The following is a 14397-nucleotide window of genomic DNA, read 5'->3' as shown; positions in this document are numbered from 1 at the left end:
CTGTAGCTGCTGTCTGGCAGGAAGGGCCTATCCGCTAGGAGACATTCCCGAAGATCTTGTGGCTCAAGTCAAGAACCAGGTATGTAAATGGGCCTCTGACAACTATATCAAGTAGATATCTGAATTTGGCCTGAGTGTGTCTGGGTCTGTGTGTATTTTTTCCTGTGCTTTAATCCTTATAGGGGTCCTCACAAGTACATCAAGATGAAGATGGCCCCCCAGAGTGAGGACATTTTGCTAGATTTTTTTTTCTTCAGTGGGCTAGTTTATGGTTAGGACCTGCATTAATGGTCACAGCTGCAGTAGGCAAAATTTGGATGTAAATACCGTATTTCACCAATTAATAGCCCGGGCATTTAATACGTAAAATCAACTTGGACCCCAGGCATTTAAAAGAACCAGCCAGCTATTCACTGCAGGCCTTTATTTATTTTTACACAGACCTGCACCAGGCCATTATTGTGATGACAGTTACTGTCCAACATATTTTTTAGTACAAAAGTACTAACAATATGGTACAATACAGTACACCCTTTTTTCTAACGTTAGCTAGCTGTCTTATTTTGACAGAAAACGGAAGTGCCGCACAGTTACTGTGCGGCTAACTGTTTACTTCTGCAAAAACTAGGTGAATAGCCTTATTTTGGGTTACCTCAATATAAAGCAAATAATCGCCCTGGTGGTTATTCGGGTGGGCGTTCAATACGCAAAATGGGTGCAGACCCCAGGCGTTTAAAGAACCAAGCGGCTATTTGCGGCCCAGCGATTAATTGGTGAAATACGGTATCCAGCAATCTTTAAAGCTTAAATTGCAAAGTGGGGCTTTAACAGAGAAACGGGTACCATCCAAGTGCCCACTTTTTTCTCTGAACCTTATGGCAACTTTGGTGCATGGGTTAAAGTCAGAACTGCAAATTATGTGTTGCCTTCAGGCTCAAAAGGAGTTATTTCTGTAAACTTCCAATAGAAAAGAAGCACCTTCCTTTTGTAAAAAAAAAAAAAAAAAAAAATGTAAAACTTTTGTAAAATGTTTGTAAAAATTTCTTTTTTATGAGATAGGTACAATGGAGAGGGTAAGGAGAGACAGGGCAGAGAGAGGGGATACAGTCAGGGGCGAAAATCCCATTTCATTATGGGGGGGGCAATAAACAGCAAAATTTCAGAGAGTAATTGCTGGGGGGGACATGAAAAAATTGCTGTCTGGCACTACTGTACCTCCCTCCTTCTCTCTTACGCTCCTTTGAAACTTGCCGTACAGCGTTGAGCTCTCAGCATGTTCATATGTTTTAAATAATGGTATTAAAAGCAATAATCCTCTAACCAAATTTCTTTGCTCACTGTTCTATTTCCACTAGTCCATCAAAGTAGCTTTACAAGCACTAGAAACTCAAAATAAGCTCTAAAACTAGAGGAAGAGGAACTAGAGGGGGGAATTCCGCCTATGGATACAGTGCATTACATGCAGCAAAGCGCCTAGGTTGGTGCTTCACTGTAGTAACAGTAAACAGCAATAAAAAAAAAAAAAAAAACAATAAAACCAACAAAACCAACCAATAATAAAACCAACAAAAACTGATAAAATGGTAACAACCAGTAACACCAAAATCAAAAGCATTGCCGATATTTCTCCATAATAATAAAGCAAACTGATCACTGTATCATATCAGTCAAATCAAAATTAAGAGAAATACCTGTGTTTACAGTAGGATTGGTCATTCCAGTTTGTAAACACAACATTCAAAGTTGGTCATTCAGAGTCAACCCTGGCTAAGCTAAATGCCAGCAGCGAGGTTTTGCTGGAATGAAATGCACAACATTCCATCACCATTCCATGGAGAAAAAAAAAAAAAAAAAAGAACAAGCTTTGTCTGCTTTAGTGTTTCTCCTCGCTAGATTATCGCGATTTTCAGAGCTTCCTATCGGATTTGGTGCTATTGATCTGGCACCGTGCACTGTGATTGGCTAGGAGCTACACAGCCACTGCCCAAAGGCTGATGCTCAGAGGAGTCCCAAGCTCAGCAAACCAAGAAAATCCAGGCAGAGGGCAGGGTCTCTGCAGATACACACCAACACACATTTCTAGTGGCTTATAGGTGATAATTGAGAGTGATTATTTTTGTATGATTCTGTTCATTGTTTTTTAGGAAAATCCTCCTCTTTCTGCCTTTGAAGAGACACATATGTAGTATTTGACCAAAATAAATAAAAACTAAAAGTAAGTAAAAGTGTGTGTGTGTGTGTGTGTGTGTGTGTGTGTGTGTGTGTGTGTGTGTGTGTGTGTGTGTGTGTGTGTGTACACGTGTCTGTAACTCAGGTGTTTGAGTTCCTGATCCGGCTCCACTCAGCTGACTCATCAGAGGAGGAGGAGGTTTTTCCATTTATTCGTACTCTCCTCCACTTTGACACCCGGGAGTTTCTCAATGTCCTCGCCCTGGTGAGCCACAACAACCAGGAAACACAACACAACACACAGGTACAACCTTGCCTCCCACAGGCCCGCCGGACCGCCAACCGAACCTAACAGTTGATCAAAGACCCCTGATCAGTTAATTTGCCTACTCTATTCATGACAGATTTGATGTGATTTGATCATCTGTCAAAGCTGCCAATGTTTTAATGGTGCTGACAAACTAAATGAATTGGTCTTGAACGACATATACTGTAGGACATTTACCTTAACTAATGCAACGTCACCACTAAAATTATCTTCACAGCAAAGGTCAGTTCACTTTCCATTCCACAATCAATATGTGCAAATAGCAAATAGAAACAAATTTATTTGCCAGTAGGTTGAATATGCCAGCCTTTTAATGTATATTAAACTGTCATGCCCATATTGAATGGTCAAATTCAAAAAATGAATCTGTAAGACATGATTTCAAGTTGACCCAAACCCTATGTAAGGGCTTTAAATTTCATGTCATTATCATTTAATGATCATTATTTAATGCAAGATTAATGCAAGATATAATTTCAGCCTAAATTTAAAACTATAGTCTGTAATCTGAATCCAGTAAGAAACATTGCAGGTCATTGGGAAATGTGACTTGCAAAATAATTTTTAAATTGATTCAGTATATTTTTTGTTGTTGTTAAGAATGCACATACTCCTAGTCTTATCATTTGGTAGATGTCCAGTTTGACAGTGGCTTCATATTTCCACATTGGTCCATTTGGTGATTTGCTTTAGAAATAAGCTTTTGATAAATATTCTGCTTTCTGGCTTTTTCTCATTTTTGATCATTTAATAAGTGAATGCGATTTCAAGTTGCTGACCAAGCAGCTTTCCAGAGCTCATAGTCACAGATTCATTTATCTTTCTCATATGGATTTTTTCTTTCCTGCCTTCATTGTAGACGTTTGAAGACTTTAAGAATGACAAACAGGCCCTGGAGTACCAGCAGAGGATAGTGGATATCTTACTTAAGGTAAAATCTCAAAAAGATCCCATACTGGCTAGGGAGTAAGAGGTGATGAGTTTGTTAATCTGGGTGGTTTATGAGTAATCTGAAGCTGGCAAATGCATTGAATGACTTTTACTTTAGATTTGATGAATAGTATTATTTTACCTGGAAATACAAGAAATTGCAATACAGCAGTCAAAGGGTCTCATTCACAAACAGTGCATAATCACAAATCTGTACCTAAACCATTCATACAAACATTTTAAGCAATAATCTGGGATTCATCAATAATTTCTTGAGGATTCAACTTTGCTTCACTTCACTTTGCTAAATTATCTTTGTAAACACCTTGAAGGGATGAGAAATCAATCAGTTCAATACAATTCCACATCATATTCTTGTCAGGAAGCTACTGTCCTCTTTTAAACTTGATTTTAGTGCTGTGAATTGGATTGTTGATTTTTTTTTTTTTTACATACAAGCCCTGTAGAGTAAATATTAATGTTTTTTTAGTGATGTGATTGTCCTCCACTAGATTTGTCCTCTTCCAGCTGTATATTTTGTATACCAATGATTCTAGGTGTCAGTATCCGGACAGGCACATTATCAAATCCACAGTTGACTGTATCATTGTAAGTTTGCTGAAAAGGGGAAGGAGGAGAGATACATCCTGTCTCTCCTGTTGTGGAGTTCTTTGTCAACTGGTGGAATCCTACATGAAAATAAATATCAATAATAAAAATAGAAGAAATCAAAATAGGTGAAGGTGAATGTCACTAAAACAAAAGATACAGTCATTGATTTTGGAAGAGAGCGCCAACCCCCTATGATCACCATGGCTGGAGGACAGAAACAGTAGGCTTTTTTTTTAAGAAAACTGAATGTTTTGCCTTACCTGGGTTATTAACATGTCTCTTGCTGCTTCTCTAGATCATGGTGGACAACCCTGACTTTACTCCCTCTCAGGTGGGCGGGCTCTTCACGTTCCTTGCTCGCCAGTTGGCCAAGCCAGACAACACATTATTTGTAAACAGGAAACTCTTTGACCAGGTACATATCCCAACATATCAAGAGTATTTGACCACAGCTATCTCACTGGCTGGAGTAAACTGTAGTTGCTGCTGTTTCTGTTGTCATATTGTCTGCTATTGTGTTTTCTTGCATGTGCTTTATGACTGTAATATTTGTAATTTGCTTACTGGGTCGATGGCTATTGTACATCTTTCTGGCCAGAAAGGTACATCTTTGATTTCTTTGATTTAAAAAAAAAAAAAATCAAAAAAGGAATCTCTGTTTCATCACCATTTCATGAGTGTTCAAATCAAATATTTCTGCCAACAAAGGTATTTGTTCCAGAATAACGTTATGTAATTCAGCCCATACAGCTGAAATCCTTCTTCCTCTTCTTCTGTTTCAGCTTCTGCTTCTTCTTCTGCTTCTTCTTTCTGCTGCTGCCTTAAAACAATCTGTAACGCAAGAGCCAACATGCTCAAAGCTTGAACAAACAAATCTCTTTTCAGTTTGGTGTTAGATGACTCCTCAGCTAAGAGACTTTAGTCAAGATAACCATAACCATACCATTAACATCATATTACTGATGGGACTTAAATGTAGTGTCCGGAACATCACTTTCTGCCGTTCAGCATTTTTACTGAACTACTGTGCATCATTTAACTTATAAAGCACGGCATTGCAACGTTTACATCTTCTGCCAGCAACTTCTATATTTATTTGTTTTCTTCTGTATTTTCTTCTTTGTTTTTACAACTTAGATTTGTCAATTTCATCTGTTGACTATACATGACTGCCACCTTGTGGTCTGTATCAATACTGCACACAATTTTTAATTCTTAATGTCACAACAAAATGAATTCACATTTTAATGTTAACCATTTTAACTGTATATATACGTTTTTATGAACTATAACTGTATCCATGAACTAAAGATACAACAATTACCATATTCCGGGCAAAATTTCTCTACTTGGAAGTTATTGTTAACAAACATTACAATTCGATCTATAGTGCCACCTATGGCCCAAATGAGTGCAGGCCTGCAACCCTATCCTGTGAACACTGTTGTCATTTTTTGAATCTGATAGAAACAAGTGGACATTTGCTTCATGCACTTCACCAGCAACTTAAAAAGATATCCGCAGCTATAAAAACATGGCTGCAGCCTCTTTTTGAAGCGTTTGGCCCAGACGCATTGCCCAAAATTAGCATGTATATTTGCATTGATGATCAGTTTAGCAGTAGTTTGTATACAGAGTGTGTCTCATTTATAATGATAACCGACCTCAAGCACCATTTCTCCTCACCTTTTTTGTGATTGGTTCTTTAGGTTCTGGAATTTTTGTGTAGCCCAGATGATGAATCTCGACACACAGAGAGACAACAGGTTAGTGAAAAACACACACACACACACTGTAATGGGGTAGAATTTGCCCCTGAAAAATTAGCCACACAAACATGTGATTCTTTACTATATCTCTATTTTTGCATGTATGTATCTACATGTGTGTATATATGTTTTGTATTAGCAGCAACTCTCCACATAGATGCACACATGCATGTACACGTGACCCTTAACACTCAGGCTTAAGTTGACAGTGGCTCTAACTATAAATAATACTACATTTTGCTTATTTGGTTTATTCTGCATAGTTTGAAGTAAATGCAGTAAGTTTGGGATATCAGCTTGACCTTACGCTCAGTATATAAACCATGGGAACACAAGAGGCCAGTCTACTGTAGTGAATGACTAGAAAACGACAAATTCTTTGTGATTTTTTGGTATTTCCTGCTTGTCTTGAATCATGAATATTCAAAACCCATACAGTTGTCAAATAAATGATAGTACTTTAACACAGTAGGAAAAGGTCTTTATGCAGAGGTCGAACACAGCTCCATCACTGTCTGAAACAACAACCTGATACTGAGAATTTTTGTTGCTGTTTGGGGGTAAAGGGAGTATTTCTGTTGCTGGACATCTGCACTTCTCTGTGATAGGCCATACCCACTAACAACAAAGCCTTTCTGCCAGGTGGGGTGAAAGGTTCATCAGATTTTCCTTGTCCTTTGACCAAGCTTTCCACATAGTTTTGCCACATTACGTGAATCTGTTCAGAGGTGATATGCCTCTTTGGGATCACCGACGCCCACCGCCATACCCACTGCCATTAGAAATAGCATGAGTAAAAACAAAAGCAACTAAATGACAAATAATAATAATATGGACCACAGGCAAATAAACAGAACTGTCTTTCTTCTCAAGTCTGTAGAAATAGCCGTCTCTTCCTTCTGTAAGAGTTGCATGTGTGTATGCCGGTGAGTTGCTGGATTCACACACAGATATACATACATGCAAGCATGGACTGGTTGAGAACAGTAAGCATTTTGATATTGGGGTTGCAATATTGCAAAATCATACAATTTAGAGGTAAATATGCTGGTTTTGGCAAAGTGAGTTGGCAACACTAAAATGTACTGTATGATACTGTGTGGATGTTTTGTTTAAACTGGTGTATCTATCTTTTATAGTCAGTGGTGTTTGTGTTTTTAATTTTTTTTCTTTCTTTTTATTGTAATATTGAAGTAGGAAAATGAAAAAAATAAATAAGTAGAAAAATAACATAAATATAAATATATGAAAATGTTCATACCATTTTGGAGGCATGTCATGTTTGAGCTTAAAGGGATACTTAACCCATAATGCATAATTTTTGCACCAGGTTCTCACAGTGTGTAGCCTTCAGTCCCCCTCAAAGAAAGCTCTGCTCACAAGCCGTCATGGTAAACTCATATTCCAAAAATTATAGCCATATCTGACCCAATGGGGAAAAAATTGGGCTCTAATTTTATGATTTTACAACAAGTTCTGTTTAAAAAGCTCATATTTGTCGTGCTGTATAACTCAAGCCTCTGGTATCCAGTTGTATGCTCACTATTTTGCAAACACACACACATTTTCACTCAAATCTCTCTGCGAAGACCACTTCAGCAAAATCCTCTGGTGCATGGACATGAAGCATGCACTTTTGATTGAATTTTACTGTTGTAAAATCATAAAATTACGGCCCCAATTTTTTCCATTGGATCACAGATGATGAGCATTTTTGGAATATGAGTTAACTGCAAAGCTTACAAGAATTTTATTAAAGGGATAAACCCCTTGAGATGTCGCATCTCGTTTTCGAGGGGGTCCCTAACATTTAGGTACATCAACTGTACAACAGAAAATACAGCATATCAACAGAAATACAAACACAAACACAAAATACAACACAGGCTGACCCACACCTCACAATTCATAAGTTGGGAAGTAATACAAAATCAAAAGCAAGAACAAGTTGTCTTGAGATGAGCAAATAATAATGTCCTAAAAATATACAAGGAATAACTGGAGCGAAGTGAATTGGGCAAGTGGTTCCAGTCCAATGGGGCTTTAAATTTAAAGGCCTTTAGGTTCTTAGGTGCTTTAGGTACATGGGATAGTTGAAAAAGAAACATTTAAAAACAAATTGCAACCAATGGTAATGCATTCTGGATTGTAGGGAGAGCCAATTGAGTGTGAGTTCAAGGTTCTTCGTTGAAGATTGAAGGCAGCACACAATGCATACTTGATATAAAAATGATGCAGCATGGCTGAAGTATCCTTTAAAGCAAAACATCATCATATAAAGTTTTTGTGGCATAACTAGTAGATCTGTGGTGCCAAATAATTGATGTAGTGAATAATCTCAGAAATGACTAACTAAACTAAACTAAAAGACTAAAATACTTAAATGTTATTTTTTGTCCAATATTTTGCATTATGGCGAGCAAAGATTTGTCAAAGATTTGTTTTCTAGTTGTGGTTTAGAAGCTTGTTTACATGAACAACAAACACATGCATACATATAGCTGTAGACACGCTTGCTGCCTGTTATTGGCTGGGTGAAGTGATGTGACTGGTCTGACTGGTGTAGGTGCTGCTGGAGCTGCTCCAAGTGGGGGGAGTGGTCCAATTTGATGAAGGACGGCTATTGGCTCTGGTAGAGAAGGCCCAGTTGTGAGTATCTGATCGAACAGCGTAAGGAGGCTTTCACACACACACACACACACATACACACACACACACACACACACACACACACACACACACACACACACACACCCCATGCTGTACTTGGTTGGTCATCCCTCTCTCTCGGCCTTCAGCTACCAGATCTGTGAATTTCTCTATGAGAAGAAACACCTGTATGACAGGATCATTGACTGCTACCTGAGAGACCCTCTCAGAAAGGTAACACACATACACACTCAATGAAAATGTACTTGTATTCTTCACATTTTTGCATTGGTTGACCCATGCCGTATATACTGTATATGTCTTTCTGTGTTTGTTTGTGTATCAGGAGGAGATCTTCAGCTACATTCACAACCTGCTGTCCATGCCTGGCTATACCTCTGAGGAGAAAAAAACAGTGTGGGACAAAACACTGCAGCACATACAAGTCAGTGCAGACACACACACACACACACACACACACACAAACATACATACAATGTCAGTCTTTTCACTCTGTTGTTGGAGATATTTTCTTCTTTTAATTTTGTTAGAAATGACAAATAGAGAACCTGTACCATGATAATGTTAAGAATAATTTTAGGTTAGGTAAAGACATGTTATGCACACTGCCAAAAAGTAAGCAGTCAAACTATTGAGCCAAAATATTTTAACCAAGAAAAGACCTGGAAGCTGCTTTATATGCAAATTCAGAATATTTATTCTGACAATGGATAATAATAAGCACATGACATCAACTGTTTCCATCATAAAACACACTTTTTTCTTTACTTTTTGTTTTCAACTGGCTCAGTAGAAGGCATCAGTCAGTTACTCAGTCCATTACACCGAGAGATCTAGCTGGCATGCTTACAGTACGTGGCATGGCTTAAAATGTCTATCTTGTTTGTGTACATTTTGTTATAGAATGTACACCTCATTGGCTAATGATGTATGTATAAACACACACTCTTGAACATATGTTGATTTTTTTCAGGAACTAGTGGCTCTTGACCCCAACAAGTCAGCTGACCTGGTGTCATTTCACTTCTTGGAGGAGGTGCGACCAATCATCTCTCAGCTCCAGGTGAGTTCACTCATAAAAGTTCTTCAAGGTTAGCAGGTCTGGGCTAGTGAATCAAAACATCACATTCTTTAGCGTTGTCTGTTAAGCAAGAACACAGCCAAGACGATCAGGGACTCTTCTCCTTTCCCTCAAACATCAGCCATCAATACCTAATCAATACAAATGACGAGGGGACAAAACTGAAAAGGCTACATTTTCTGAAGAACATCTGTGTGCTTGCCTCAGGTTGGAGTTGCTCAAGCAGTAACTGAACCAATACCTGAAATAGACCCATAACAAAGGTTAATTTGGCATTTGGTGGTTTCTTTTCTATAGTAATGTTTTTTCATACTGATAATCTGATAATTACCACCCCACCACATTTTTTAATTGAAAGGCTTTTTTGGCATGAAAGTTACAAGTTACAACAACAGTTCAACAATTCAAAGTACAGACTGTTCAAATATTTGGACAGTACACAATAACAGTGCATTGAAACATTAAGCAATGCATTAAAATATTACAACAACATTTGGATTAAGATTTATTAATTACATGTATATAGTAGATCCCGTGTGTGTGTGTGTGTGTGTGTGTATGTGCGTGTGCGTGCTAGGGGTGTACAGCCATTGCACTTTTTTTATTCGGGTTCGGATTCAGGGTTTTAAAAAAACTTCGGATTCATTATTCGGATTCGGGAAGAAACCGGAAGTGGGCGCACTTAGAGACTTCCACCAAGCTAGCCGGCTAACTTCCGCTTTAGCTCTCGGCTAACTAGAACAGGAATAAAATAATTTAATTCTGCGGCTCTACTAGACTTTCCAAACGTAATTGGACTGAATGGATCAAATTCTGCTAGTGAAACGAGTCATTTCGTGGGGGTTGTGACACTCAAAAAAATGTATCCACCATTTTATAGCCGCCTCTTTTCCCGTTATTGTCTTTGAGAAAAATGCTTTTTGGGCTGCAGTGCATCACGTGATGCTGCAATTCCACGTTTGGCCACTATGTAAAATTGGCTTCAACGCTCGGTGTTGTCCCTGGGGGCTTGGGTCTACTGAATAACGTTTTTTTTTTTTTCTTTAGAGAAAAGCTTCTGAATAATGAGGAGAAACTTGGAACAGAAAAACTATTCGGGATCAAAGCATTATTTGTGTACCTTCAAATATCGTATTCAGGTTTGGGTACATACCTAGTGTGTGCTGTGTATGTCTAGGTCACTCACTGTCCCTCAGGTTGTGACATGTTAATACATATCGGGCAGTACGTACTGCCCTGTTTTTCATTTGGAGAGCTCATTAACCTCTTTGAAATCTGAAATTACACATTTGAACTTGTCAAGGTAAATGGTCATTATTTCATTGAATTTTTCACATTGTAAGAGGAAGTGCATCTCTGTCTCAGCCTCACCTGTCCAACGGTGACCTCACACTCTGTTTTCTTTCGGTTGCCGTGATTTTGCCTGTCATCCTTTTTCGATGGCCGGTTGGTAGTGACTGAGCCTGCTTTCTGTCTCTGATAGTCCAGAGATATTCTGCCAATTCTAAATTCTCTCTCCCTCTCTCCCCAGGATGACCAGCTACTGTTCACATTCCTCAGCTGTCTCCTGGAACCAAGGTAAGGGGACTATGTGTGTGTGCTGTATATGCATCTAATCTAATGTTTATGCTGCTGCTAATTTATTGCTTCTCCTCTCCTCCCTTTCCCTCCTCTCACTCAAATCCTCACCTCCAGGGAAGGCTATCATTCCGGTACTGTCCTGACTCTGGAACCTGAACTCCATGAGCTTCAGGTGGGATTGCTGTGCCGCTTTGCGCCCCAGCAGCTCCAGAGTTTCCTCCAGAGCTCCCAGCAGTACAGACTGGAGGAGGCCATACAGGTACTGTGTTCTATTTGTTCCCCCTTCAGACCCCTTCACTTTATACAAGTGAAGGGGTCTGAATACTTTCTGAATGCATTGTATTTATTTATAACATAAAAGGAAATCAACAGGTTTGTGTTACTGTTTTATTGTGTGTTTTTTAATTAACCCTTTGAAACCTAGAAGCCTTTTGGTGAGCTTTAAGTTTGGAAAGTTTTATGTCACGCTGGTAGCAAAATTAATCTCATTTCTTTATATTTTTAATTTTTGGGGGGGTATTTTTTTTTTCTTTACAAATTTCTGGTGTAGTTTGTATGGTAATTTTCTTGCAATTTTATTTCAAATTTATCGTGTTTTCATAATAATTCTGAGTTTTCTTTTGATTTTTTGATTTTTCAGAAATGATTTATGTAAGTCACTCTTATGTCTCCCACGGTGCAATCAGATTCAAGCTGTTTGTCAGCTTGTGTCACTGCGTCGGTTTATTGTCAGTGATGTAGTCAGCTTTGTGCCAGTTCCTCTGCTGGTGTTGGTGTCTCTTTACATTCAGTTAGTAGTTCAATAGACATAGATATTTTTTTCCAACAGGGGATGTTGTGTTGTTTTATTTTTGAAATTATTTTACTGAGGCATTGTTCCTCCGTCTTTGCTTCTTTGTAGATAACAAAGCAGTACCACCACAGTGAGGCTACAGCCTATTTGCTGGAGAGAAAAGGAGATGCACATGGAGCTTTCACTGTTCTGCTGAAGGTAGTTCAAATGAACACACACACAGACACTGGAACTGCTCACATTGAACTTGATAATATTCATAATAAACTGTTATAATGTCAATTATACCCTTTTCTCCTCCCTATCAATGTCATCATCTCTCTCTGAAGACACTAAAGGAAAAACTGAGTCTGCTCACTGTCGAAAGTGAGCAGGGAGAAAGAGATGGAACAACTTTGGAGGAGGAAGGAGAGTTGATGCTGAGGAGAGTGGAAGATTCACTTACTGAAATTGTTTCTTTGTGTCATCGGACCTCTCAGAACCTCAACCAGAAGCAGAGAGAGGTAGTTATTGTGTGTGTGTGTGTGTGTGTGTGTGTGTGTGTGTGTGTGTGTGTGTGTGTGTCTGTGTGTCTGTGTGTCTGTGTGTCTGTGTGTCTGTGTCTGTGTCTGTGTCTGTGTCAATGTGTGTGTGAAGCCCATAGTGACTTTCAGAAGCCACTGAGGGGTTATTGACACTGACATTTTTTGTTGTGGTATACCCACCACTGTTGTTGGCTTTTGTTTCAATAAATTGTTTGAGATGAGGAAATCACCAGTGTATGCTTCTACTTAAATGCCCTACTTTCATGATATAATATCACTGTAGCGTGAACTTTTTACATTTTCCGTAAATTTCACCCAAAAGCCAAATATCCCTGACTTTTTGTGAGTAGTGTATATGCACTTCTCTACTTCAATTCTATGTGTAAACTAAAATTGTTTGACAGTTGATCAGACATGATTTATTTATATACAGTGAAATGTCTATTGATATTCCACTGACATTGTTGACACAAAAAAGAAATGTTGGATTTTTTTTTTTTTTAATATAAACAGACATGTTGAAATAGAATTTATGGCTTACTGACATTCTCTTGTTGATGTTTAACTTATACCCCCCCCCCCCCACCCTTATACGTTATAGCAGTGCTTTGAAGGACCCTCCTCCTCACACATCTCTGTCTTTTCTAGGTTCTGTGGTTTCCTTTATTAGAGGCCATGATGGCTCCTCAGAAACTACTAAAGGGACCCAGCGCCAAACACAAATCTGAAGGTAAACACATACAAACATACATACACACACACACACACACACACACACACACACACACATATACACACACGAAAGTAAGGGTAAACACACATAAGTAAGAGGGTCCAATCAGGGTTCTTGTGATCGTAGAGATTTTTGGAGAGCTGCAATTTATTATGGCAACCTCCTCTGGGTGCACAACAATCACACACTGACAATTTAGTGGCAAGGGACCCTGGACTAAAAAGCAGCATTGTGAAAAGAGGTGTTGTAACATATGTTTGTAACAGGCATAGTAATAAATTCATCTCCAAATCCTCTAGGTCTGTATAAGGTAGTTGTGTAAGCTAACTGAAAAAAAAAAAAAAATTTAAGCGTTTTTCAGGAGCATGAAATTTGACTTGAAAGGTAGTATTGGCAGAAAATGTCTATCAACAATTCCATTACAAAAAAGCTATCAGTTGTTAAGAAGGGAGAGCAATTTTTCCATTCCCTGAGGGTCTAACTGTTGCTGTCCTTCTATTGCTGCTCCATCGAGAGTGCATTGAGCTACTGCATCTCTGCATGGTTCTCCAGCTGCTCTGCTGCAAATAAAAAAGTTCATTGTGCAATATCTCTTCTTGTTATTGTGTGTATGGGTGTCTTTATGCCTGTTTTTTAACTCTTTATACTATTTATTAATGCAGTGTTTTTGCACTGATAGATTGCCATTGTGTTGCCATCATTGTACTTGTTGCATTGACAATAAAGGACTATTTATCTATCTGTCTGTCTATCTATCCTTCTGTCTGTCCATCTATCTATCTATCTATCTATCTATCTATCTATTTATCTATCTATCTATCATCTATCTATCTATCTATCTACAGTGCATTCAGAAAGTATTCAGACCCCCTTCACTTTTTTCACTTTTGTTATGTGGCAGTCTGATGCTACAGTCTTAAATTCATTTTTTCTCTCATTAATCTGCACTCAGTACCCCATAATGACAAAGTGAAAACAGAATTGTAGGAAGTTTTGCAAATTTATTAAAAAGGAATAACTCAAATTTACATAATTATTCAGACCCTTTGCAACAACACTTGAAATTTAGCTCAGGTGCCTCTCATTTCTCTTGATGGTTGCTGAGATGTGTCTACACCTTGATTAGAGTTCACCTGTGCAATATTAAATTGATTGGACATGATTTGGAAAGGCACACACCTCTCTATAGAAGGCCTCACAGCTGACA

The 14397-nt window shown here is 38.4% G+C and overlaps 1 protein-coding gene across 5 annotated transcripts in view; it reads left to right on the top strand.

Moving 5' to 3' along the window:
- The window catches only part of vps8 (VPS8 subunit of CORVET complex), a 75894-nt gene that overhangs the window by 42932 nt on the left and 18565 nt on the right, over positions 1 to 14397 (top strand). For 3 of the 5 annotated variants that reach the window (XM_030070007.1, XM_030070011.1, XM_030070006.1), the window contains 14 exons: positions 7 to 79; positions 2315 to 2473; positions 3357 to 3428; positions 4335 to 4454; positions 5749 to 5805; positions 8375 to 8457; positions 8607 to 8691; positions 8804 to 8902; positions 9452 to 9541; positions 11091 to 11137; positions 11255 to 11399; positions 12042 to 12131; positions 12263 to 12436; positions 13106 to 13187. In XM_030070007.1, the coding sequence (XP_029925867.1) occupies positions 7 to 79; positions 2315 to 2473; positions 3357 to 3428; positions 4335 to 4454; positions 5749 to 5805; positions 8375 to 8457; positions 8607 to 8691; positions 8804 to 8902; positions 9452 to 9541; positions 11091 to 11137; positions 11255 to 11399; positions 12042 to 12131; positions 12263 to 12436; positions 13106 to 13187 (1376 nt within the window). The remainder of the gene's footprint in view (positions 1 to 6; positions 80 to 2314; positions 2474 to 3356; positions 3429 to 4334; positions 4455 to 5748; positions 5806 to 8374; positions 8458 to 8606; positions 8692 to 8803; positions 8903 to 9451; positions 9542 to 11090; positions 11138 to 11254; positions 11400 to 12041; positions 12132 to 12262; positions 12437 to 13105; positions 13188 to 14397) is intronic. The other 2 variants (XM_030070009.1, XM_030070008.1) reach the window with 1 other exon arrangement.

Source organism: Myripristis murdjan, chromosome 15 (genome assembly GCF_902150065.1).
Source record: "Myripristis murdjan chromosome 15, fMyrMur1.1, whole genome shotgun sequence".
Classification (NCBI taxonomy): domain Eukaryota; kingdom Metazoa; phylum Chordata; class Actinopteri; order Holocentriformes; family Holocentridae; genus Myripristis; species Myripristis murdjan.
The sequence above is the reverse complement of the archived record's forward strand: the minus strand, read 5'-3'. Positions and strand labels throughout refer to the sequence as shown.